The 25986-nt window shown below is 44.4% G+C and overlaps 1 protein-coding gene across 6 annotated transcripts in view; it reads left to right on the top strand.

Moving 5' to 3' along the window:
* Nucleotides 1-25986, top strand: part of STIM1 (stromal interaction molecule 1) — a 220023-nt gene that overhangs the window by 186014 nt on the left and 8023 nt on the right. For 4 of the 6 annotated variants that reach the window (XR_010841427.1, XM_059068733.2, XM_067038772.1 and 1 more), the window contains exons 5-10: nucleotides 1539-1654; nucleotides 12355-12532; nucleotides 17856-18033; nucleotides 23116-23283; nucleotides 23796-23896; nucleotides 24175-24410. Coding sequence is in view for 5 of the 6 variants with exons in the window: in XM_059068733.2 (XP_058924716.1) it covers nucleotides 1539-1654; nucleotides 12355-12532; nucleotides 17856-18033; nucleotides 23116-23283; nucleotides 23796-23896; nucleotides 24175-24410 (977 nt within the window). In the remaining variant the exon portion in view is untranslated. Of the gene's footprint in view, nucleotides 1-1538; nucleotides 1655-12354; nucleotides 12533-17855; nucleotides 18034-23115; nucleotides 23284-23795; nucleotides 23897-24174; nucleotides 24411-25614; nucleotides 25708-25986 lie in introns of all 6 variants that reach the window. The other 2 variants (XM_059068732.2, XM_067038770.1) reach the window with 1 other exon arrangement.

Here is a 25986-nt window from a genome sequence, read left to right as displayed (position 1 = left end):
GAGGTAAACAAGCTGTGGTACCTTAGCGACAGCAGGAAGCATGGAGCATTCAGAGAGTAGGGTGTGGGGTAGAGTGTGGGCGCTTCTAGGCCCATCCCTAGGCAGCGTGGTATAATGGGACGGATCTAGCAGATTTGCATTGTGTCCTGCCTTTGCCACTTACTTGCTGTGTGACTTTGGGCAAGTTACTTACCTCTAAGTCTCATTTTTCTTATCTGTAAAATGGAGCTAATAATAGAACTGGGTTCTTAAAAGTGTGAGGACTAAATGAGGTAAAGTGGACTAAAGTGTCAGAACAATATGAGATATACACAGCTGCTTATTAAATGTTAGCCCCTTTCTCATTTCTCATTGCTTAGAAGTTCATAGGTTTCTTTGACAAACAGAATGTAGAAAAGATGACACTTATTTTGATCAGTTAGTTGAAGGGGCCAGTACACCTGGTAGAAGTGCTCTAAACAGGAGCCCCAAGAACTCCCAGCTTTGTAGGAAGCATATGATTTACATAAGTAAAAGAAGGAAACTGAGGCCCCAGGGGAGAGACCAAGCTGCTTATGGTCAGACAAGTGAGTCACTGACGGAGCTGGGACCAGGAGCTCGTTCGCCTGACCACCCCCACCCTCATCACAGTGTCTCACTGCCTCTCTTGTGGGTGGGCTTGATCGCTTTCCAGGGCTAGAGAAAGAAGTAGCTATGCCCGCATGCCCAGGCAGGAGTATAAATGACACACTGATGTCAGAAGCTTCTTTTCTACCTAGGGAAACAAAGCTATGAATCAGAAAAGAGCACTAACCTTAGTACAGTAGGTAATGCTCACTTGTGGGACCCAGATCAGTGTTTTTGCAACCTTTCATATCTTATACCCCTCTCCTTCTGTATCTACTATGTTCCAGAAGAAAAACAAAGTCCCGTTTTTCCTGCATCATTTCCTTGTTTATATGTCCTCTCTTATTAAGTTATTATTAACAGTATGATTAAAGAACATAAGAAATTATAGTAATCTGACTGGGAGTAAATTACTGTTACTCAAATATGAGATAGCAAGACTAATGCAATGCTTGTTGTCAGCAGATTTATATTTAATGACAATGTGTTAGGATTAGGATAATTCAGAGGTCCCTAGAATCACTGGGTCACATGGCATAACATTTTGACCTGGGCTGGACAGGTGAATGTGTTTACAAATGGTGGGAGTATGGGGACAGGTATATAGTGGATAATCCCTGGAAGGAGAAGTACAACAGAAAATTTACAGTTGGGTATGGGAATGGTTACAGATGGATAATCCTTTGAGAGTAGGATATTCAGGAGATGGTGGACATGGGGGGAAGGGTGAACAAATTCTTAGTGAATGCTATTTGTCCTGTTCACTGCTTGTTGAGATCCACTGGTACAGACTCTGTGTACTAGAGTGCAGAGGGGAGCAAGCACCAGGAGCTAGAAGTCATGGAAGTGTTCCTGGGCAAGGTGGGTAGTCCTACCAGGATCCTTCCTACTTTGCCGGCAGGGAACTGAGCCCCTACTCTTTGTCCCAACAGGCTCGCTGTAACCAACACCACCATGACAGGGACTGTGCTAAAGATGACAGACCGGAGCCATCGGCAGAAGCTGCAGCTGAAGGCCCTGGACACGGTGCTCTTTGGGCCTCCTCTCTGTGAGTCCTGTGGCAAGAAGGGCTGCTGATGTGCCATGGACCCGAAGGCAGTTGGAGTGGCTGGGTTGAGGTCCTGGGTCTGCCCTAAAGGGATAAAATGAATGTTCTAGAGAGGTACACAATGCTACTGAGAGCCAGGGGAGGGATAAAGAAGGCATCCTGTAGAAGAGGTGGCATGTGACCTCTGCCTTTAAAGATGGATAGGGTTTTATTCCATGGAGGTGGCAGGAGAGGGCATTCTAGGTGGAGGAAACAACCTGAGCAAGGATACAAAACACTAAAATATGAATGGCATGCTCAGGTATAAAAAGTAACCCAAAAGGGGCTGAGTGCCATGTAGCTGTTCCTGCTCTCGCTGTGGATATGCAGAGGGTATGAACTGATTGCTGAACATTTTGTGTCCTTGGACAAACAAACGGGATTAAGCAGGCTTTCACTGAATCAATAGAGACACACTCAGACCAGTGAAGTTTGGTCTCTTCAACCCAGGGTTAGTTGAGGGTATTAGGTGCTTCAACTCCTGAAGACCTGAGAGGTGGGAATGGCCAACCTTGCCAACCTTTTTTATTCTAAGTGAACTCGGCACGGAAGTAGTAAGATTTCTTAGAAAATTAGTCTTGACCAAACAGGCTTTTAGGGCCTACTCCCTGCCCTTTGGGAGCTGTTGGCATCAATTGAGGATGCCAGCAGCAGAATGCTATAGAGCCAAGAACCAGTCCAGAGAAGCAGCTGGCAGGCAGGGTCAGGGGCAGTATAACATTTCCCTGTCCGTGCATTTGGCTTGACACGTGCCCAAGCTGATGTCTCAATAGAGGTGGATGGGTCTGTACTTTCTGTGGTTTAAAAAAATTTTAATAGACTTTAGTTAGTTAGTTAGTCAGTTATTTGGCCATGCGGCTTGTGGGATCTTAGTTCCCCAACCAGGGATCGAGCCCAGGCCCACAGCAGTGAAAGCCCGAGTCCTAACCACTGGACCATGAGGGAATTCCCTATTTTCATTTTTTTAATTTAAAAAATTTTTAAAAATTGTTTTTTAGCCACACTGCACGGCATCCTAGTTCCCCGACCAGGGATTGAACCCGTGCCCCATGCAGTGGAAGCACGGAGTCTTAACCACTAGACTGCCAGGGAAGTCCCTAGACTTTATTTTTTAGAGTAGCTTTAGGTTTACATCAGAATTGAGTGGAAGCTACAGAGATTTTCCATATACCTCCTGCCCGCATACATGCACAGCCTCCCCCATTATCAGCATCCTCACCACAGTGGTACACTGTAACAGCTGCTGAACCTGCACTGACACAGCATTATCACCCAGAGTCTGTAGTTTACATTAAGGTTCACTCTTGGTGTTGTGCAGTCTGTGGATTTCGACAGATGTATAATGATGTGTATCCATCTGTGTGGTGTCATACACAATGGTTTCACTGCCCTGAAGATCCTCTGTGCTCCACCTGTCTATCCCGCTCTTCTCCTCAACCCCTGGCAATCACTGATTTTTTACTTCTCCAAAGTTTTGCCTTTTCCAGAAGGTCTATATCTTTTGAAAGCGTGAAACAGAGCGACATGGGAGAAGACCGTTTCCATCTCCTTTGTTGCCCTGTTTTTGGTCCTAGGACACATTTTTTTCTTGTCATTCATTTATAAGTTTTGAATAAATGACACAACGAAGGCACTACTCTTTATATGAGGCCCACCCTGTGTACTGAGCAATGGCCTTTCATTCATCCACTAACATTTATTGAGCACCTACTGTGTACCACTATGCATGACAGGGTCCCTGCTCTCAAGAAGTTCCATCTAAATGGAGATTGGCATGTCAACAAATTGAATAAATGGTCAACAAATACAGTGGTATAACTGTCGTGTAAGTCATTCCATAGTTCAGGTGGGAGCACAAAGTAGGGAGGAGTTTTCATTTGCAGACCAAGAAGCTTTATGGAGAGGATCACTCTTGAGCTGAGTCTTGAAAACTGGGAAGTGGCTTTATTAAACTCTCTCCGTTAACAGCCTATTCCCCTCTCTTTGTATACAGCAGCAAGAACACTTCTGCCAGAAGAATCAAACCCAGCAGTGAAAGCTAGGCTATCTTTGCAGAGGCTCTCCTCTGTCACACCTTAGTTAGGGGAGGCCTCTGGCAGCCTGAAAGTCTTCCTTAGTCTTCTGAGACATATTAAAAGACTGTTACATGTTCTGTATCAAAATAGGATTTACCATATCTGAAAGGGTTCATTAGAAACTGCAGGTTAAAGTCAGCAAGGATTGTATATGGAAAAATCAGCTAGGGCTGGAGAGCATAGGAACCAGAATCCTGGGTACATACATGGTACTGAGTCCCAGAGGTCAGAGCCAGCAAGAGGAGCCTTGGTGAAGCAGGTTAGACTGATACCAAGACAGGAGTATCTTCTCCTAGACTCATTTCATATAGCCTGTAGGTTGCGTATGACCTAATCTAAGGGAGGTCAGAGGTCAGCAGAAAACTTTCTGAGATTGGCAGAGCAGGGGTACTAGAGCTAAGAAGATACTTCACACCCACTAAGATAGCTACAATAAAAGTGAAACAAAAAACAAAGTAAGTGTTGGCAGGGATGTGGAGAAATTAGAATGCTTGTACATTTCTAGTGATAATGTAAAAAGGTTCAGCTACTGTAGAAAATTGTGTTCCTCAAAAAATTAAACATAGTTATCGTATAACTCAGCGATTCCACACCTAAGAATGTTTTCAGTTTGGGGCCTAAGTTGATGTCTCATTAGGGCAGCAAATGATTCACTGAGGGAGAAATTGAGGCCCAGATGAGGTGAGTTTTTAGAGGTCGTTCAGCTTTTCAATAGCAGAGCCATGCCTCAAACCTAGGTCTTTAACTTACATTTCAGTGCTCTTTTCTACTGTATTATCCCACCCTCTACTTGTGTTAGAGGAAACAAGATATAAGAGTTTCAGCTTTGAAATCAAGCAAACTGGCTCTAGGAATGTACCCAAAGAACTGAAAACAGTAGTGAAACAAGTATATATACATAGCAGCATTATTCACAATAGCTGAAAAGTGGAAGCAACCCATATATCCATCAATGGATGAATGGATAAATAGTTGTGGTATATAAATACAATGAAATATTACTCAGCCATAAAAAAGAATGAAGTTCTGATACATGCTACAACATGGATGAACCTGGAAAAAAGTGGCCTAAAAAAATGAAAGAAGTGAAAGAACTGAGGGAGTGAAAGAAGCCAGACATAAAAAAGGACACATATTGTATGATTCCATTTATATGAAATATTCAGAATAGATAAATTCATAGGGACCAAATACAGATTGGTGGCTGGCAGGGGCTGGAGGGAGTGGGAAATGGGAAGTGACCGGTAATGGGTATGGGATTTCTTTTTGAGGTAATGATAAGGTTCTAACATTAATTGTGCTGATGGTTACACAACCTTGTGAAAATGCTAAAAACACTGAATTGTACAATTTAAGAGTGAACTTTAGGGTATGTGGATTATATCTCCATCATCATCATCATCATTATCATCATCATTATTTACAACTTGATTTTTTGTAACTCCTGGACTTCCATTTAGAGAACTTCTTATAAAGTTTAGGAAAGCACCTTGGTCTCTTCAGAATTGCCACTCACTGTGTGACCTGGTGTAGGTCACTTTTCTCAGTATGTGTTTGCTGATTTGGATCATGAAACAGCTGAACTAAAGGATCCTTATAATTCCTTTCAGCTGTACATTCCATGATTTTGGGGAAGAACCCTTTGGTTGATAAGGGTTCTGTGTAAAAGACAGGAGGAGGTCTGTTCTTTCCTCCTGTATCCTGTATCCTGTACTTTTAGGATTTCTGTATTTGGCCCTTGCCTTATCAAGTGACCTTTGGCAATTTAGTTCTCCTGCCTAGATTTAGCTTCCCTCATCTGTAAAATGGGCTTGGTCGTTAAGGCTCTTACTGGCTCTCTCATTCAAGGACTCAGATAGAGTTGGTGTACTCCTGGGAGCTAAGATTTTGGAATCCAGCAGCTGTCCTGATGGCAGAGATTGTTTTTATACTTTCCTGCTGATGCTTCTTAAAGAAAAATTTTGAAAATTGCCAGCTGGAGCCTGAGGAAGATACTAGGAAGCTCTTTGCCAGGAGACTTCTGCAAGGGCGGGGCCATGCCTGGTGGGTATCTGCAAAGAATCCCTTGATCTGTGTCCCTCTAAGCTCTGTTTTCCCATTTATGCATGGACTAAAATCCCTAGGTCAGTGCTCTTCCCCGGCCAGCACTCACGTAGGACTTAGAGTGATGGCCTGTGCTGGCTCTGACCTGGGTTCTACGTCCAGGGTGAGCTCTTAAGGCTGTGGTTCTCAGGCCTCACCACAGGCTTGTAGTAAACACTCCCAGAGCACCTGGGCCGACTTCAGTTGCCAGTCATGGCTACCTCGCCCAGTCTTAACGAAAATCCCACCTTCGGTCTGAGGTTTGAGAAATCACAAATCAAAATGTTGTTTACAGTAGCTGGGGGTGGCTGCTGAGTGAGCGGGATCCGTTTGCCCACAGCAGCCTCAGAGCTTGGGAAGGGGGAAGAGGAACCAGACTGGCTCAGCCCGGAGTCCTGACAGTGGAAGACAGCTCAGTCCTCCCCATGTGGCCACAGAGCAGCACAGGTGCTTTCCTGTCTTTTCCACCTGCAGAGTTGGCTCTAGGCTGGCCCTTCTGGGGCTCTCCTGACAGTGCCCGTAGTCAGTTGTTGGGTGTGCTCTGAGACATAGAGGCCTGAGGGCAGTGTTCAGTTTGGGGCCTAAGTTGATGTCTCATTAGGGCAGCAAATGATTCACTGAGGGAGAAATTGAGGCTCAGATGAGGTGAGTTTTTAGAGGTCGTTCAGCTTTTCAATAGCAGAACCATGCCTCAAACCTAGGTCTTTAACTTACATTTCAGTGCTCTTTTCTACTGTATTATCCCACCCTCTACTTGTATTAGAGCAAACAAGATATAAGAGTTTCAGCTTTGAAATGAAGCAAACTGGCTCTATCACTCAGTCGCTTTGTGACCTTGGGTACATTCCTAAGGTTCTCTGTGTCCCAGTTTCCCCTAAGTAAATGGTAGCTACTGTTTTTAGTGTAATGCCTGCTGTGGTTGGTCTCGGGCTAAGGGCTTGTGTGCCCTTTGTGCTCTTAGCACAAAGAGAAGGGTGCAGAGAGAGGCCTGCCCAGTAATTGCGAGGGCTGGGGGAGTTGTGAAGAGGAAAAGATGAGACTGCACCTTGTCTTCCTTCCTCAGTGGCTCAGGTAATAGGGAAAAGTCCTCAGTAAGCAGGAGTTACTGCCTCTCTGGCACAGCTTGCTCTGGTCTCTGTCAGCTCTGTTCTTACCCTCTTTCTCCTTTTTGTTATGTTCCAACTCACCCTTCAAGCCTTCTCTAGGATGCCTTTCCAGCCTCTTCCTGGGCATGCTCAATCTTTTCCTCTTACTTTCCTCTGGGGATTCACAGCCCTTTGTACCTGCTTTTTTGTTTGTTTGTTTGTTTGTTATTTCAGATTTGCCTTTTTTGGGGGGAAGTATAGTTGATTTACAATATCATGTTAGTTTCAGGTGCACAGCCAAGTAATTGTACCTGCTTTCTGTATAACAATCTGTTTTCCTGTCTGTTACTCATTTTTTTTTTTTTTTTTTTTTTTTTTTTTTTTTTTGCGGTACACGGGCCTCTCACTGTTGTGGCCTCTCCCGTTGCGGAGCACAGGCTCCGGACGCGCAGGCTCAGCGGCCATGGCTCACGGGCCCAGCCGCTCCGCGGCATGTAGGATCTTCCCAGACCGGGGCATGAGCCCGTGTCCCCTGCATCAGCAGGCAGACTCTCAACCACTGCACCACCAGGGAAGCCCCTGTCTTTTACTCTTTAAACTGGAAACTCCTTGAGGGTAGACACAGCTTTGTGCATCTGTCATCAGCACTCAGTGTAAGGCCCAGCAAGGAAGAAGTGCCAGGAGATGAATGCTAGAAGTTACACAGAAGGAGGCTGGGAGAGGTGGGAGAAGAGTCTGGCCCAGCTTAGTTGTGGGGAGAACCGCTCCCTATGTAGTGTCTGTGCATAGGTGAGGCAGCTAAGGCAGTTTTTGGCTACAACCAGAAGGGAGGAAGGCCCAGAAATAGTTCTTACAGGTTAAACAGATACCTCAGCACAGAAGGCTGTGTAAATGACAAGAGAAACTCCTAGCACATACTTTAGCAGTAAGGGGTGAGTATCTGTATCTTCCAGGAATGGGGTACTGTGAGCAGTAGAGCAGTGGAGAGAATAGATTGGGAGAGGGGATTCCAGAAAGTGATAATTATTGGAGGCTCACGTTCTCAGTGCTAACTGGCACCCTGAAAATTCTCACCATCACCCCTGACTGTGTTCACTTGTAAGCATCTCATTTGTTTACACCCTCCTCCCTTGCCTCAGGCCTGATTGTGTTAACAGTTGACCTAATTTTGCTAAAATCTGTTTGCAGCACTCAGGCTGGGAATTCTGCCACCCTCTGGCTCCCCAGGTCCTAACCAGCTTCCCTGGGTTTGCTCTGTTCATCTAGCCAGCTACCTCTGCTCTCATGAAACCTGCATGGTTTCTTTGTGGCTGTGTTCCCTGGTATGAGGTGGATTCTGAGAGCTGAACTCCTGTCGGGGCTGTGAGGACAGCTTGCCATATTTTTTTTGAGCCCAGGAGCTGGTATTTCTTTGCCTTCCACATGCACTTTATATTGTAACTCCCCTTTCCTGCTAAAACCTCCCTTTCTTCTTCCCTTTTTCTCTCCTTTCCCCCTTTGCTGAGTACCTGCTCTGGCCAGCCTCTATGCTAAGTATGAGGCTACAGAGATAAGTAAGTCTTGTGCCCTGGTCCCGAGGAACTCACAGACTACCCGAAGGTGACTGCCGTGGAAGCTGAAAATCACAAAGGGCAGACCTTGAGATAATACATGTTTTTAGCTGTCCAAAGAGTGGGTTGGTCAGGGAATCCTAGTTCAGAGGAGAAGGAATGGGCAGGTCTCTGTGAACTGTGGTAGGCTGGGAAGGTGGTAGGAATTGAAGCATGGGACTGGGATTATGATAGGAAGAACTACATCACTAATAAGGCACAGACTAGACTCTTAAATTCCCTATTTTCCCCTCTTTTTTTTCTGACACAATAGTTTATAGATTCTGTATTTGTTGGGGTTCTCCAGAGAAATAGAACCAATAGGATATGTGTGTATATATATATATATATATATATATATATATATATATATATATGAGGAGATGTATTATGATAATTGATTCATGCTATTATGGAGACCAAGAAGCTCCACAATCTTCCGTCTGCAAGCTGGGACCTCAGGAAAGCCAGTGGTATAATTCAGTCTGAGTCTGAAGTCTGAGAACCAGGGGAGCTGATGGTGTGAGTCCTTGTCTGAGTCTGAAGATTGAGAGCCAGGGGAGCTGATGTAAGAGGGCAGGGGAAGATGGATGTCTCAACTCAAGCCGAGAGAGCATATTTGCCCTACCTCTGCCTTTTGGTTCTGTTCAGGCCCTTAGTGGCATGTGGACGATTGGATGATGTCCAGTCGCATTATTGAAGATGACCTTCTTTAGTCTACCGGTTCAAATACTTATCTCTTATGAAGACAACTCCACAGACACACCCAGAAATAATGCTTTACCAGCTATTCAGACATCCCTTAGCCCAGTCAAGGTGACACATAAAGTTACCATCACAGATTCCCTTAGGGCTGTGGGGTTCAGCCCGGGGCCCCACTGAAGGGAACTGAGAATTCTCACACCTACTTCTCCAACTCCTATCTCTTCCTCAAATCCCACATCTACAATCTTTATTACCTATGGGATATGCCCATCTAAATGTCTCCAAGCACCTCAAAGCACTTTCATTTACATCTATGTATTTGATCTTTTAGTAATTCTGTGATAATGCATTTTACAGTTGAGGAAGCTGAGACCCAGATGAGGGAAATGAATTTCATGACAAATTGGGGCAGAGGCAAGCATAGAACCCAGACTTCCTCATACTCAGTGCAAGATGCTTCCTTTGATGAAACAAAAATTTTTCTACATGAGGCCTTACATGTAGCCTCAAAGGCCTGGCCATTCAACCTTTGGATCTTCACTGTCCTGATGGCAATGCCACAGTCAGCTCCCAGCATGTTGTTTTGGGGGAAAACTCAGGCCTTGGAATCCTTAGAGTTGAACTCAGGCTAGATCAGGGGATATAGGCATCTCCGTGGTGAGAGATGTTTGCATGTAATAAAATAGAAACAATACCTGTTGCATGAGTATGAGAGTGGGGTGTAGCAGAAAGACCATGCAGTCAGACAAATCTGGATTTGAATCCAAGCTCTGTCACTTTTTATGGACTCTGGCAAGTCAGTGCCTCTCTGGAGCCTCAGTTTTCTGGTCTACAGAATGGGAAGACTCTACCTTATAGAATAGTTGTGAGAATTTGAAATGAATATAAATGCCTGTTCCATTTTATATTTTCTCTATTTTCCTTCTTTCCTTATGTGGATTAAAGAGAGGGAGATATCACACTTGAGGCTTATCAGTGAAGATTCAATCCCACTAATATTTATTGAATACCTTCTGTGTGCTGGTCAGTGCTGTGCTGGGCACTGGCCTACAGACAAATGATGATCAGTAGGGGCCACAGAGTAAATCAGCCAGATTAGACTTATTTTCTTCCCACCAAGCTTGGTAGCCCACGGGATGTGACAGGCAGTATATTTGAGCTTCAGCTATGCATTTGACAAGGCAGAGGGATATATGGGATGGATGCTTGTATATTTAAGTGGAGTCAAAACTGGCTGAAGAGACCCAGGGGGTGACTGATAGAGCCTATCCTTGCCCCTGGTCATTCAATATTTTTATTTATGCGTTGGATGAGAATATGAAGCTGGAAAAAATAGGATTTTGTTTCAAATCGATCTAGAGAAGGTAGAATAAGGGACTGAATAGAATAGATCGGCGCCCAATCTGTATGCCCACCCACCTTAAGAACTTTGAAGTTGGAGGTAATAGGGGGAGGGTGCTGGTCGCATGGAGTCTTGTTTGAACAGAGTACCTTTGACTTTGAGTAGGAATGTAAAGGGGATGTTGATGGTGAGAAACCCTGGGAAGCCAAGATGAAAAGTCTTTAATAAACAGGGGAGACAAACAGTACCCCAGCCTTTGGTAGAGGCTGGATAGGAGGCAGGTGTGTTCCAGAAAGGAAGGCAGCTCACTGTGCTGCAGAGATATCCCTTCTTGGGACCTGAAGGATGGGAGAGTGGGGACTTGAGAATGGCTGGAAGTATAGACCTGCCAGGAAGCTAGAGGATGGCCGCTAGAGGACCCTCAGTTTTCTCTGTTAGAGTCTGGCATAAACACGTAAAGGACATGGCTACACCCTGGACCTAGTAACTCCCCTCCCTTGGATGGAAATAGAATGTGCTAATCTGTCCTTGATCCCACACCATCCCCAGGTCCTGTTGCTCAGCCTTTCAATGAGGAGCTATGAATATAACCCTTTTTGTCAAACTGGGCCTCAGCTTCCTGCAGTGGGATTTCAGCTACATGTGTCTTTTCCTGCTGTCTGGACCCTGCCTCAACTCGGTGGCTCCACTGGCTCCTTTTGGATTGCCCTCAGCCCCTTGTCCTTACTGGGCACGGAAATCCCGTCAGTCCTCCCTCCCCCTCCCCAACACCAGGTGACCCACTGTGCACAGGACGTCATTATCTCTTTTCCCTCATCTGGGGCCCCTCTGAGCCGTGGCTGCTCTATCTCAAGTGGAGTACAATGCAGGCAGGGCCTACAGGAGCAGCCTGTTTCCCTCCTGGTGTCTCTTTCAGTCTCCTGTGCTGTGGCCGAGAGCCCAGGTCTGGCACACCAGGACCAATCTCAGGCTCTAGGACTGCCCCTCTTCTGGCTGGCTCAGTTCTTGGGACATGGTTTTTACACTTATCTTCTGATGTTATTCCTTGTCTAGCTTTTCAGTTTTTCTCTGGAGACTGAGCATTGCTTTGAACCCCAGTTGGCGGCCAGGGCCCTCGCACTTCACCAGATTACTGCCAGGCCTTCCCTGGAGGTATTCTCTCTTCCTGGCACATGTAGTGTCTTAATGTGTACCAATCTCTTGATGCTACTCTTGTTCTACCTGGTCTCTGGGCTGAGCCGCAGCCTAGAAATGGTCTCTGTAGATGAGGCTTGCAGATCTTTACCTGCTCTGGTCTTCATACCTTGTACCTAGAATAGCCTCGTAGTCCAGGAGACCCAGCTCTTGCAGTAACCTCAGTCCCACAGCCAGTCCTCAGGCTCTAGTGACATTACTTTGTACCCTTACCAGCCATCCTCTTCTACCTACTGTAGCACTGTAGCCTTGCTTACCCTCTAGGGTAGAAGCCACTGCATCTGGGTACATGGGCTCATCGCAGCCCAGAATGGCTGGTATGTATTGAGAAGGCACCAGTTCTCTTCACTGCATATTAAGAGAGTATGATCCAGTAAGCTTCCTGTATTGCTCTAAGGCCTTTCATCCTTTCCAAACTAGGCCTTGACTTAGTAGAGAAATAGGCACAGAGTGTGGCCAGCATGTGTCTAAGAAGAGAAACGAATTCTTCCTGAGTGGGAAGGCTTTGTGGAGGAGGGGATGCAGCAGAGTCTGCAAGGCTAAGTGTGTAGTGGGCACCCAGACTCACTGTGCCCTTCTTCTCTGGCAGTGACCCGCCATAATCACCTCAAGGACTTCATGCTTGTGGTGTCTATCGTTATTGGTGTGGGCGGCTGCTGGTTTGCTTATATCCAGAACCGTTACTCCAAGGAGCACATGAAGAAGATGATGAAGGATCTGGAGGGCTTACACCGAGCTGAGCAGAGTCTGCATGACCTTCAGGAAAGGTAAGGCCCTGTCCCTTCCCCACAGCCCTGGTGCTGCCATCTCTTGGGAGCCTCCAGTTTCCACCTGCTCTATGGGCCGTCTGGCTCCTGAGACCCTGCCGACGACGTAGAGGCCCAGACTGTGTCATCCTTCCAAACCTGCATCGGAGCCTAGGTTCCTGCCATTCCATTCGCACAGGCAAGTATTCCTCCCCAGGGCAGAAGCTTATTTCTCTCTTTTCTCCTTCAGAGCTTCAGAGGGAGAAGTGTGGAGCTGTCAGAGGTCTTGAGCTTCCCTGGTTGGATGACTTGTTAGGGGTCATTCTATCCTCCGTCCCACCTCTGGACTGCTTCCCTTCCCATAGAAGTAGACATAATTAACTGTTCTTCATTGTTTCCCAAAGGAACCTCACAAATCTGTCCTCCTAATACCTTTCATGCTTTCTTGTACAGCATCTAAATCTCACGAGACTCACTTGTTGTATGACTTTGGGTAAATCCCTTTCCTTTCTAGGACTTATGTCCTCATCAGTAATGTATGTAAAGGCATTGAACTAGGAGAATACCAGGGCCTTCTAGCTCTGATAGTCTGGGATTCCGTTTAAATAAAACATGGCTTAGAAACTATTGTAGAAGATCTAGCTGTGAAGAGAAGGTGCCAGTCAGTCAGCCAACCTAAGTATTGGGTTGGCCAAAACTTTCCTTTGGTTTTTAAAGTAAAAATAAAAGGCACATTTTTCATTTTCTCTAAGAACTTTATTGAACAGTGTATTTATTCACCGTTTTGTTCCACTACCTTCTGCTATTTTTCAGACAGCTTCATAGTTCCATCTTCCCAAAACTTTTAATCTTTTTGAGCAAAGAACTGTTCCAGGTGCCTTTTACAGTCTTCCAGGGAATTGAAATTTTTTGCATTAAGAGAATTTTGTAAAGACCGATATAAATGAAAATCCGAAGGTGTAATATCTGGTGAATACGGTGGGTGAATCAGAACTTGCCAGCCAAGCTGTAACAGTTTTTGCCTGGTCATCAAAGAAACATGCAGTCTTGCGTCATCCCGATCAAAGGTTATGCGTTTTCTGTTGACTAATTCTAGACACTTTTCGTCAAGTGCTGCTTTCATTTGGTCTAATTGGGAGCAATACCTGTTGGAATTAATCGTTCAGTTTTCCGGGAAAAGCTCGTAATAGAGGACTCCCTTCCAATCCTACAGTATACACAACATCCCCTTCTTTGGATGAAGACCGGCCTTTGGTGTGGTTGGTGGTGGTTCATTTCACTTGCCCCACGATCTCTTCCCTTCCACATTATTGTACAGTATCCACTTTTCATCACCCATCACACTTTGTTTTATAGATAGAACATTTTCGTTACATTTAGGCAGAGAATCGCATGTGGAAATATGGTCAAGAAGGTTTTTTTGCTTAACTTATGTGAAATGCAAACATCAAAGCGACTCACATAACCAAGCTGGTGCAAATGATTTTCAGCATTTGATTTGGGTATTTTGAGTATGTCGGCTATGTCCCGCGTGGTATAATGTGGATTATTCTCAATTAATGTCTTGATTTTATCGCTATCAACCTCAACTGGTCTACCTGACCGTGGAGCATCATACAGCAAGCACAAAACTTCGCAAACCGCTTTTGACATGTTCAATCTGTCACAGCACCTTCTACATACACTGCACAAGTCTTTTTTTTGCGTTTCATTTGTGTTTTTATCTTTCTTGAAATAATAAAGCATAATAAGCTGAAAAATTGTTGCTTTTTTCTTTCATTTTCAATATTAAAATGGCTACACAAAAATTCACCAATTTTGATGTTTTTTTTTTTTAAATGCATGCTGATATGACAGCTGTCACAGTACAATCTAACAAAATTGTTTCGAATGAAGTTAAAGACAACTAAGCGCTACTGGAACCAAACGAACTTTTTGGCCAACCCAATACTTCCTGAAGTCTAGGAACCAGGTCTGTGCAGGGAATTGTAAGGAAGTCACTGCTCCTGGGGCCACAAAGCTCACCCTTAAGAAGGAACAGTGACTCAGTGCCAACTTATGGGATGAGAGCTCCAAGGACTGGAAGGGCACAGAGGTAGGAGATGAGTGGATGTGGAGTCTGAGGAGGTGGCCTTGAAAGACGGGTAGGAAAGATGTAACCTGGTAGTTCTGGTTGAATGTATAGCGTGAGGTCAGATCCCTGGCACCTACAGACTCACATGGAGAAATTTAGCAGGATGCAAAAAGCAATAGAGAGTCAAGTAGGTATTTGGCTTTTTTGCTTTGTTTTGGTTTTGAGAAAAGGAGAAGCCTACTTCAGGACTGTCTTTTAGAAAATTATTCCAACAGCCTAGGGGCTCCAGTTGGGAAGTCTTTGCAGGAATCCATGTAAAAAGGAATGAAGTCTGGCTCTTTTCTGTTATTTTAAAATGATAGATATAATTTTCTTTGGAGGGATGGGGAAAGGGTTTCTTAAGAGCTAGGTATTGTTAAGTACTTAAATGTATTATTGTTTTTAATCACCACAACCCTGTTAGATAGGTATTGTTATCCCAATTTTCGAGTTGAAGAAATGAAGCCTCAGAGAGGATGAGTGTCAGTAAGTAGTAAGCTAGGAATTTCGACACCCACAGGGTGCTGCCTCAATAAAGGCAGCCTTAGCAGATTCATTTCCATGGGCTGGACTTTTAGGAGGCAAGAGGAGTTTTATCTTTGAGCTGATTCCTGGTTACTTTGCTGGACCCCCTTGTTCCTGGGCCCTTTTCCAAATGGGGGCTAAATGCTGCTATGTGGGCAGTCCCCATTCTTCATTTGTCTGAAAAACATGTACTGTTTTCATTCCAAAGGCAAAGAATCTAGGCAGGAGACATTCCAAGTTTGGGGATAAAACTAAGCTCCCAGCCCTCCCTGCTCCGCACGGCCTCCAGAGCTAAATGACCACTGTGGCACTTGGAGAAACGAGTGCACACACTCCCCAAAGACAGGCTTGCACCTGTGCCCACACATATCCTCCTCTGACAGTGTCCAGAGCCCATGTGCCTCCTTGTCCCTCCTCACTTTGGCAGGCCTACACTGCCAGCCACCAAAGAGCTTTTTTACAGAGTTCCTGATATTTGGGGTGAATAAATGTAATGCTACATGTGCATTCCAGTTAGGATTTCATTGGGTTTCAAGATAATTCTTTGAGGCAGGCAGGAATTTTGATTCCCACTTAAAAAGGAAGAAACAGGCCTAGTCCAGGGAACAGACTTGTCCGTAGTCGTACAGCTGCTTAGAGCCAGGGCTTGCAGTCAGGCTGCCTAATTTTCTTGCTTGTAATGGTAACTGATTGCTGCCTTCAGGATGCTCAGTCTTCTGTGGAGGAGACGGAGTGGGACAAGGCTTGACTGTATATTTATTTTCTCATTTCTGCACCCAGTGGTATTTATTGATCTTCATCTCTATTAGATCCTGTTAGGATTATGAAAGTGAGTCAGTTTTGATTCTACTTTAAAGGAGCTCATTATGGTATGGAGAAGACAGGCATATCACAGGCTTTTCAGAAGAGGCTGCTTCCGGAGAGGATAATATTTCAGTGAAGAATCGAATCCCTAGTGGTGTAATTTCAAGCAGTGGGGTCATGGAAGAATACAATAAAGGAGGACATTCAGCAAGGGGAAGGGGATGGGGCTGGAAATGGCGCCTCTGATTTGTTTTTAGCTGTGCATGTAGCGCCACCTGCTGTATACCTTAAGGAGGTTCAACTCCCTTTCACTCCAGGAACAAAGTAGACAGAAGGCTGCAGTTTGTCAGCAGGAAGCTTGCAGCCTAGACATTTTTCCTCTTCCCTCCTTACTTGTCACCACATCTTTTGAGGCTTCAGTCACTGACAGATCTGGACCTGGGATTATTTAGAGGCTGAGTTCTGTTTCTGCCTCTTCTTTTTCACCTACTTAATTAACTCAGTGGTCAGTGCTCTTCTCTGTGTGCCCTACTTGTTCTGTACCCTATCCTTCCTCTTCTGTACCTCAAGTCTAAGCCATATATCACTTGTCTTCTTCCTCATCCTTTCCGCCTCTTGTCCTGGTTCCCTGGTAACTTGGTGGTTCCTACTAAGATCAGAAGAGCTGACAGTGGCTAAGTGCTTTCCCTCTTCCAGAGGGACTAGCCAACTGTTACTCTTTCTTCTGGGTCTAGCCCCAGGCCTCACCTTTCCTGACTCCTTTCAGGCAGAGTTGATCACCCCATCCCTGGGGCCTACCCAACACCTTGTATATCTCTCTATCATAGAACTTATCACGCTGTGTGCACCTATCTGTTTACTTGTTTATATTGAACTAGATTATGAGTACCTCAGTGGCAGAGACAGTTTTCTCACTCATTTCAATATATCTAGGACTCAGCACAGGGCTTGGCATTTAGTAGATGCCTTAAAGTACTTGGTGAATGAATGGATGGATGAATGAAGGAAGGAATGAACATAGATATGTGGCAGAAAGAAGGGAGGAAGGAAGGAAGCTTGGTTGGATGGATGAAAGGGTTTTGTCAGTAAACAGAGGGAATGTGTGGGTGGGTACAAGGGCATATTTTCATTATAACTGATGCCCTTGAGATCTTACCCACCATGGAAGATACTTAGGAAGGGAACTCAGGGCTGGGGGCAGCAGGGGCTCTCCCAAATCCTGTCCAGCCCCTTTGGCATGAATTTCATTTTTTGGTGCTTCTGGGAACAGGTATTCAGGAGTCCAAGAGGTACAGCTCAATAGTTCCTCTCTCATCTTCCTTAAATCTCCCCACTACCATCAACCCCGTCACATCTCACCATCAGGCTTTCTCTGGGGCTTTGGTCTAGCTTGCAGGGTGTTCTACATTTATTGCACCTTCCAGATGCCTTGGTATAAGGGTAGTAACTGTGGGATTTGAAGACATACAGATTGGAATTCTGGTCTCAGTTCTACATGCAGTTAATTCCTGTCTCTAAGCCTTAATGTCCATATCTATCCCAGGCTTATAATGATACAATATATCATTATCTGCAGGGAGAGCAAATGTGAAATACCTTGTAAATTAGTAGTTGTTATGATCTGAGTATGTGAGACATCTTAGAAGGAAGGATTCAGGTACCATGGAACCTAGCTTCACAGCCTTTATTACTGGCAGCAAAATGATGGCCCACATAAGAATTATGGTAGTGACCATGGTTTCTGTTGGCTCTGAGCTACCTCAGAGCCAGGCAGGCAGCAGAGTAGGGAGAATATGTTCAGAATGCTGGAGCCCTCATTTTCCTCTTGGATGCCATGCCTCGTGGCGTGTTGGCTGGCGCCCGCTTGCCTGGCCTTCTCCAGCTCCCTGCATCGCCCCCCAGGCTGCACAAAGCCCAGGAGGAGCACCGCACAGTGGAAGTGGAGAAGGTACACCTGGAGAAGAAGTTGCGTGATGAGATCAGCCTTGCCAAGCAGGAAGCCCAGCGGCTGAAGGAGCTGCGGGAGGGTACTGAGAATGAACGGAGCCGCCAAAAATATGCTGAGGAGGAGTTGGAGCAGGTAGGGGAAATCTGAAAATTCTTGGACACCCTGAGGGGGTGGGGTAAAAGGGCAGGGGCCAAAGGTCTGGCTAAGAGTAGTGGGAAAGTTGCAAAAAATGGTCACTGTGGTTGTCAAAGAACAGTGAATAACAGGTCGTAACAGTTATTTTGTTCCTTTTTAATTGAGGTATTTACATAAAGTATACAAATCATAAGTATACAGCTGGCACACTTTTACATACGCATGTACTTATGTAACCACCATCCAGATCAAGATACAGACTCTCTTAAGCACTCAGAAGGCTCACTTTTGCCTCCCCTTTCTCCCTGTCAATATTCCACCCAAAAGGTAACTACAGTCTTAATCTCTAAACCAGATTAGTTTCACTTGCTTTTGAATGTCATATAAATAGCATTATACAGTATGTATTCTTTTGTGTTTGGTTTCTTTCACTCAACATTATGTCCCTGAGAGTCATCCATGTTGCATGTAGTGATAATTGATTTATTTCCATTGCTGAGTATTAATCCATTGTATGAATATACTGTAGATTATGTATCCATTCTCCTGTTGATAGACTTTTGGGTTGTTTGCAGAATTTTTTTTTTTTGCAGTTTATTAATAACATTGTTTATGAACCTTCTTGGTGGGCATCACTTATTTCTGTTGGATATGCAGTAGGGCATTTATATATTTAACTTTATCAGAAACTGACAGTTTTCCAAAATGGTTGTACCAATCTATACTGCCACCAGCAATAGTGTGAGAGTTCTAGTTGAGCTACAACCTTGGTATTTTTAGGCATTTTCATTTTATACATTCTGATATGGATGTAATGGTATCTCATTGTGATTTTAATTTTTATTTTCCTATTGACCAATAATATTGAATACCTTTCCATAAGTTTATTGACCACTTTATTTGGGAATCTCTTCTAATTTAAAAAATTGGGTTGTATTTTTTCCTAATTGATTTGTAAGAGTTTTAAAATATATTCTGGGGCTTCCCTGGTGGCGCAGTGGTTGAGAATCCGCCTGCCGATGCAGGAGACACGGGTTCGTGCCCTGGTCCGGGAAGATCCCACATGCCGCGGAGCAACTAAGCCCGTGAGCCATGGCCGCTAGGCCTGCGCGTCCGGAGCCTGTGCTCCGCAACGGGAGAGGCCACAACAGTGAGAGGCCCGCATACCGCAAAAAAAAAAAAAAAAAAAAAAAAAAATATTCTGGATGTAAGTCTTCTTGTCAATATATATACATACATATTGCAAATATTTTCTCCCAGACTGTGGCTTGCTTTTTTGCTCTCTTAATATTGTCTTTTAATGAACAGACATTCTTGACTTTAATGAAGACCAATTACTCAATCTTTTTTTTTTTAAATGGTTGATGCTTTTTGTGGCCTGTTTAAGAAATCTTTCCCTAATTCCGAGATATTTTCCTCTAGAAGCTTTATTGTTTTACTTTTCACATTTAGGGATATGGCTTATTTCAAACAAATTTTTGTGTATAATATGAGATAGGAGATCAAAGTTTTTTCCCAGGAAGATACTCTGTTCTGTGGTCTATATATCTATCCTTATCCCACATTGTCTTACAACAAGTCTTGATATCTGGCAGTGGTAGGTTCTCCAGCTTTGTCCTCCTGCCAAATGACCTTGGCTATTCTAGGTTCTTTGCATTTCCATTTTGGCTTGTCATTACGTTACAGCGTGCTCTGCTGGGACTGTTATTTGTTTTTACATTGAATCTGTAGATTAATGTGGGGGAAAACTGACACTTTAACCAAATAATTATTCTAATTCATGAGCATTGGTTATCCTGTCACCTATTTAGGTCTTTAAAAATTTCTCTCGGGCTTCCCTGGTGGCGCAGTGGTTGAGAGTCCGCCTGCCGATGCAGGGGACACGGGTTCGTGACCCATGCCGCGGAGCGGCTAGGCCCGTGAGCCATGGGCACTGAACCTGTGCGTCTGGAGCTTGTGCTCCGCAATGGGAGAGGCCACAACAGTGAGAGGCCCACGTACCGCAAAAAAAAAAAAAAAAAAAGAAGATTAAAAAAAAATTCTCTCTCAACAATGTTTTGTAGTTTTCAGTGTAGAAGTCTTGCACTTAAATTTTTAAAAAACTTGTTCTTATTTTTCTAGCTGCTTGAGATGGAAGATTAGGTTATAGATTTTAAACCTTTAATTTTTTCTAATACATGCATTTAGAGCTATAAATTTCCATTTCGGCACTGCTTTAGCTACATTTATTAAGTTTTGATATTTCATATTTTCATTATCATTCACTTCAAAATATTTTCTAATTTCCATTATGATTTCTTATTTGGCCTGTGGTTATTTAGAAGTGTGTTGCCTAATTTTCAAACACTTGGATACTTTCCTATTTATCTTTCTCATTGATTTCCAGTTTAATTTTGCTGTGGTTAAATAGAGTGTGTCATAGGGTTTTAGTCCTTTCAAATGTGTTGAGACTTGGTTGATGTAAACAGACTACACAAAACGATTGAAAGGCAAAGTGTCAGACTGGATAAAAAACAAAACACAACTATATGCTGTTTACAAGAGGCAAGCTTTAGAAATAAGGATACAAAATGGTTAAAAGTAAAAGGAAGAGAACACTAGGATAAACACTAAGCAAAATAAAGCAGCTCTAGCTATATTAATATCAGACAAAGTAGACTTTAGAGAAAGAAGTATTACTAGAGACAAAAATGGACATTTCACTTATGATATGTGTGAATTAAACAGTAATATATAACAACCCTTAATTTGGTACACCTAATAATATAGTTAAAATACCTATGTAAAGCAAAAGTTAAAAAAACTAAAAGGACAAATTCATAATCAAAGTTAGAGATTTTAGCATCTATCTCTCAGTAATAAGCAGCCAAAAATATCAGTAAGGATATAAAAAATTTAAACATGGTTAATCAATTTCACCTCATTGATGTATATAGAGCATTTTACCCAACAAATGCAGAATACACATTCTCTGTAGTGTGTATTATGCTTAGTTCTGTTCTTTATTTCTCTCTGTGCTTTGGTTTGGTTATTTTATATTGATCTGTCTTTGAGTTCCCTAATCCTGTATTCTGCCGAGAATTGTGCTATTTAGCCCATCCAGTGGAATCCTACTCTCAGATAATGTATTTTACTAAAATGCCCTTTCATAGGGCATTTACTAGAATGCTCTTTTATAGGTTCTTATTCCCTGTCCAGAATCTCCATGTTTTCATGTTTCCTGTCAATCTTTTCCCATATTTTCTTTAACATTTCAATCATAGTTGTTTTAAAGTCCTTGACTGGTAACTCTTAACATCTGGATCATTTATGGGACTGCTTATTTTTCCTCTTGATGATTGCTTATATTTTCCTGCCTCTTCTCATGTCTAGCAATTTATTTTTATTAAATGCTGGACAGTGTGCATAAAAAATAATAGACGCTGCAGGTGATTTTTATCTTCCATCAGATATAGGGTTCTGTTAGGTATGTTGGGTGAGGCTCTGATCACCTCAAGCCAATGAGAGACTGACATATGTTGGAACTGGGTTGTAGTTTAATAAGACTTGGTCTAAGGCTCGTTTGTCCCAGTTTCTCAGGTATGCCCCTTCCTGACTTGTCATTCAGATCTGGTGGATTTCTTTCTCCTCAGCCCTGAAAGACTATGAGAGATTCATTTCTGCCATTTGGAGGTTTTTAAGTTAGCTCTTTGTCCTCCTGCTCCTCATAGCTTCAAAGTTTTGCAGCTACATTAAACTGCTTTTAATGTAGAACTTGATCCTACATTTCCAGACTTGGTGTATCAGCCTCTAAGGTATCTGTTCCTCATTTTAAATCTATAAAGCCAGGAGTGGGCCATTTTATAGTTTCCTTTTCGAGGAGCAAAACCCAAATGACACTTGATCTTGTCATTGGCTTTCAGAGGAATGAAGGTGTTCTGTCCTTAGCTAAGGCCCTCCCGGTCTATATTAGGCTCAGGGGAGGACCTCAGGCCTGCTGTGGGATACTTCCCCAGTGGCTGAAGCTGGGCATGAGACTGCTCTCAATCTCTTTTCTCTGGGATTCTGACCAGCTAAAAGTCAGTGTTCAGATGGGGGAGTTGGGGATCATTTATAGTGGTAGGCTGGGTGAGATAGAAGGAATTCAGTGAATATAATGGATTCTGTATATACTTTCAGACCTTTCATGCTTAAGTGCTTTGTGACCATCTGCTTCATTTTATGCTCCTTGCTGAGAAGTCAGTGAGGAGATGTCTGCTTACACGTTGGTCCTTCCATATCTTGGCCTCTGTTGGCAATGCCCATGTTAGGTATGAGCTTGCTTGTTGTTTTCTTACCTTGTAGAGAGTGCCCATTACAGCCTACCCACCCATCTCAATGGGAGAATCACAGACAAAGTCTCTGGGCTGGAGGAGACTTTGGAGAGTATTCAGGCCAATCCCCTTCTGGATTAGCAATCATTTTGAAGGTCTTTCTGACATGAGCTCTTTACATACCTCACACGACAGGGAGCTTACGCTCTCCTGAGATCACCCCTTCGTTTACAGTTTGGATTTGCGTGGGAGAAAGCTTTACACTGATTGAGGTCTGCTTTAGGAAACAACATGGTCACACAGCCAGTTGAGTGACAGACCAGGGACCAGATCATATTTCCAGACTCCCAACCAAATGCTTTTCCTGCCACATTGTGATGTCTTGAGTCCAAGAACAGACCCAACTGGCAGAAGATTTATTGAGATAACCTGTACCTTATGAGAGCAGGGAAGATTGCTGAGATTGGCTATATGACAAGGAGAGGCAACCAGTATGTGAGAAAGAATGCTCTAGTCTGGCAGCAAAAAAATAAATAAAAATAAAAAAATCTCCATTTGAGTTCTGGTTGACACTACTGACTGTGTGTGTGACCTTGAGGAGGTTACTTTCCTTCTCCAAACTTGGTTTCTTGTATATAAAATACAGAGAATAATCCTTGTCCCTTCTCCCTCTTGGGAGAGTTGTGAAGCTTAGGTGAGATAGAAGAAAAGAACTCTGAAGTATCATACAGAGACATTGGAGAGGGTCTTGGTAGTAGTAAGGACTCACATCCTCTTGGCTACACAGGTCCGGGAGGCCTTGAGGAAAGCAGAGAAGGAGCTGGAATCACATAGCTCATGGTATGCTCCAGAGGCCCTTCAGAAGTGGCTGCAGCTGACACACGAGGTGGAGGTACAGTACTACAACATCAAGAAGCAAAATGCCGAGAAGCAGCTGCTGGTGGCCAAGGAGGGGGTGAGACCTGCCCTCCTGCTGCCCTCTTCTCTCCCCCCACCCTCCTTTCACCTGCCCTTCTTCCCCCTCTCTGCCTCTCTGTATCCCTCCTGTTGGACAAAGAAACATCCTGGTGTTGGGTTTTGTTTCTTTTCCTGATAATACAGTTTCTAATAATGTCTTCAGGCTTCTGGAGGAGGGAATGAGGGTGTGGGGCTACTCCCACCTGCCTTCTGGGAAAGATGAAGCAAGTGGAGGCAGGTAGAGGGAAGTCTCTGCTGGCCCCAGACTGACATGCAGACAGAATCCTCCTGGGGCCAGGATCCCTTTGCTCGTCTCATTGCCTCTATTTTCTTTCTTCCCCTACCCTTTTCTCTCCTGTTGCCTTCTGTTTTCCTTTCCCTTCTTGTCTTCCTTCTTCTTGTGCAGCCTAAGCTGTGCTAGGAGGAGGGGGAACCAGCCACAGAACAGCATTTCTCATTTCTCCAGCCTCTATCCCTGCTCTTTTTAAGCTGAGGACCTCATCTTTGCAGGCTGAGAAGATAAAAAAGAAGAGAAACACACTCTTTGGCACCTTCCACGTGGCCCACAGCTCTTCCCTGGATGATGTGGATCACAAAATCTTAACAGCTAAGTAAGTAGCACCTGTTGCCCAGCTCTGGCGATGTCCATCCCATCCTTATAGTTTGAGGTTGTCCAGGGCCTCCAGCCCTAACTCTGCTTCTTCACTGGTAGAGGTACAGCTCTGGTCTCTTGCCCCAGCCCTTGGCTATTTCCCACCTTGCTCTTAAGTTTATTATTTAATTGTGTTTCTTATTTACACATATCCCCCCAACTTGTTCCTCTGAGGAGAAGCCTCATTTCTATTGGGGCTCACACCCATGCCTGCCATTTTCTTTCATCCCTCTTCAGGCAAGCTCTGAGCGAGGTGACGGCAGCACTGCGGGAGCGCCTGCACCGCTGGCAACAGATTGAGATCCTCTGTGGCTTCCAGATTGTCAATAATCCTGGCATCCACTCACTGGTGGCTGCCCTCAACATAGATCCCAGCTGGATGGGTAGTACACGCCCCAACCCCGCCCACTTCATCATGACTGACGATGTGGATGACATGGATGAGGAGATTGTGTCACCCTTGTCCATGCAGTGTAGGTGACCTCTTGGGTGGGGATGAGGGAAGGAGCCTTGGATGTGCAGATTGAGAAGTTGGCCTCTGCCGTGCTTAAGCAACATATGGGGCAGAAACCAAGGTGGTTAAACTCATGACCTTGGTTAATAAAGCCCAATCCGCATCAAGATACCCCTTTATAGTTGTCCTTGTGGTGGTTTTCCCTTGCTATATGTTCTGTTTGCCGTATGGGTCTGTTGTGTTAAGTGTGTCTCCCTTTACTCTTTGCGGGTTTTTAAAATCCCTTTATTCTCCTTTCCCCCCGCTCCTATCTATCTTTATAAAAATAATCTCCCTTAGTGGTTCATAATATAAAAATGGCATTCAGTTTGACTACTTATTGCTTTAATTTGTTTTAATTTTATATTCCTTACTTTTAATTGCTAAAGTAGTTGAATGGAATTATGTCTCTTTCTTTTTGTTTTTTCGTGTGAGGCCCCAGGAAGCAATAGTCCCTTATGGTGAAAGAGCCCTAAATCCTCCAAGCCAGAAAGACATTCTTGTCCAGGAGGGATCTCCTGCACAAGCATGTCTGTCTTTCCACCTGAACTCTCGGCCATCCCCACCCTCAGTCCTGGGTCTTCCCTCTTCCTTTTCTCCCCTGCGAGTGGTAAGAGCTGAGTAGAGCAGAATTGAAGGAGACAGCACTCTGTGGGAATTCTTCAGAGAAGGAAAGGACATACCCCTTACTGACCCTGTTGAATTTTTCTCTGGATCAGAGGCTGTTTTAGATAAATAGAATAGACTTTTATGGAAAAGCACTTGTGTTGGGCCCATATCGCATGTGTGCAGAGGGGATGGCAGAAAGCTGGGCTGGGTTAGGGTCTCACTTTCAGAAAGTCAGATTCTTTATAATCAGGCTGGATTCCAGCTCTAGACAGGATTTATTTGTAAGTTTCTTCAAGGATAGTTTGCCTCTGGGCAAGCCTCTTCTTTCCCTGGGCTGTTAACTTGGCAGGGCTTTAGTCAAAGGCCCAGCAAGGTTAGGATCACTAGCATGTAGAGCTTGATCTTGATGTATTGATCTAAAGGCTCCCATGTTCTCTGGGTTGGGAGGGACCTTCATTAGCTCTGAGCCACCCACCCCTTGCCCCCTGGCTCTTCCCTTATCCCATGGAGGGGCAGGGTGAAGCCCTCTGTAAATCAGATTCTCTTCTCCTTTTGGCCTGGCTGTTGGACCCTAGATGCTGCCTGGCTGATGGGGCGTAGGTTCAGTGACCGCTCTCTCTGCTCAACATCCGCCGGCTCGGATGATCAGTCCCTCTGGAAATACCCGGGTTTGAGGAGCCCCTTTGGGGCTTTTGTTTTTCCAACTTTTGGGACTAAACCAACACTCCTATCCCACGGGCCCCTTCTCCTGCCTGCATCACTCCCCTGCCTGCTCCTGCTAGTCCCTCACCACAGTCCCTACTAATTTCAGGGAAGGGTTCGGAGGTGAGAAGAATCAGCCTGCTCAGCTGAGTACTTGAGAGCGAGCAGCCATGGTGATGGAAGGCTTAGGCTTCTCCTTTCAGCCCAGCTAGACAGATGTCCTGGTGGCCCTTCATCTAGCTGGG

Source organism: Kogia breviceps, chromosome 7 (assembly GCF_026419965.1).
Source record: "Kogia breviceps isolate mKogBre1 chromosome 7, mKogBre1 haplotype 1, whole genome shotgun sequence".
In the NCBI taxonomy this organism is placed as follows: domain Eukaryota; kingdom Metazoa; phylum Chordata; class Mammalia; order Artiodactyla; family Physeteridae; genus Kogia; species Kogia breviceps.
Note: the sequence above shows the minus strand (reverse complement) of the source record. Positions and strands in the feature narration are given on the sequence as shown.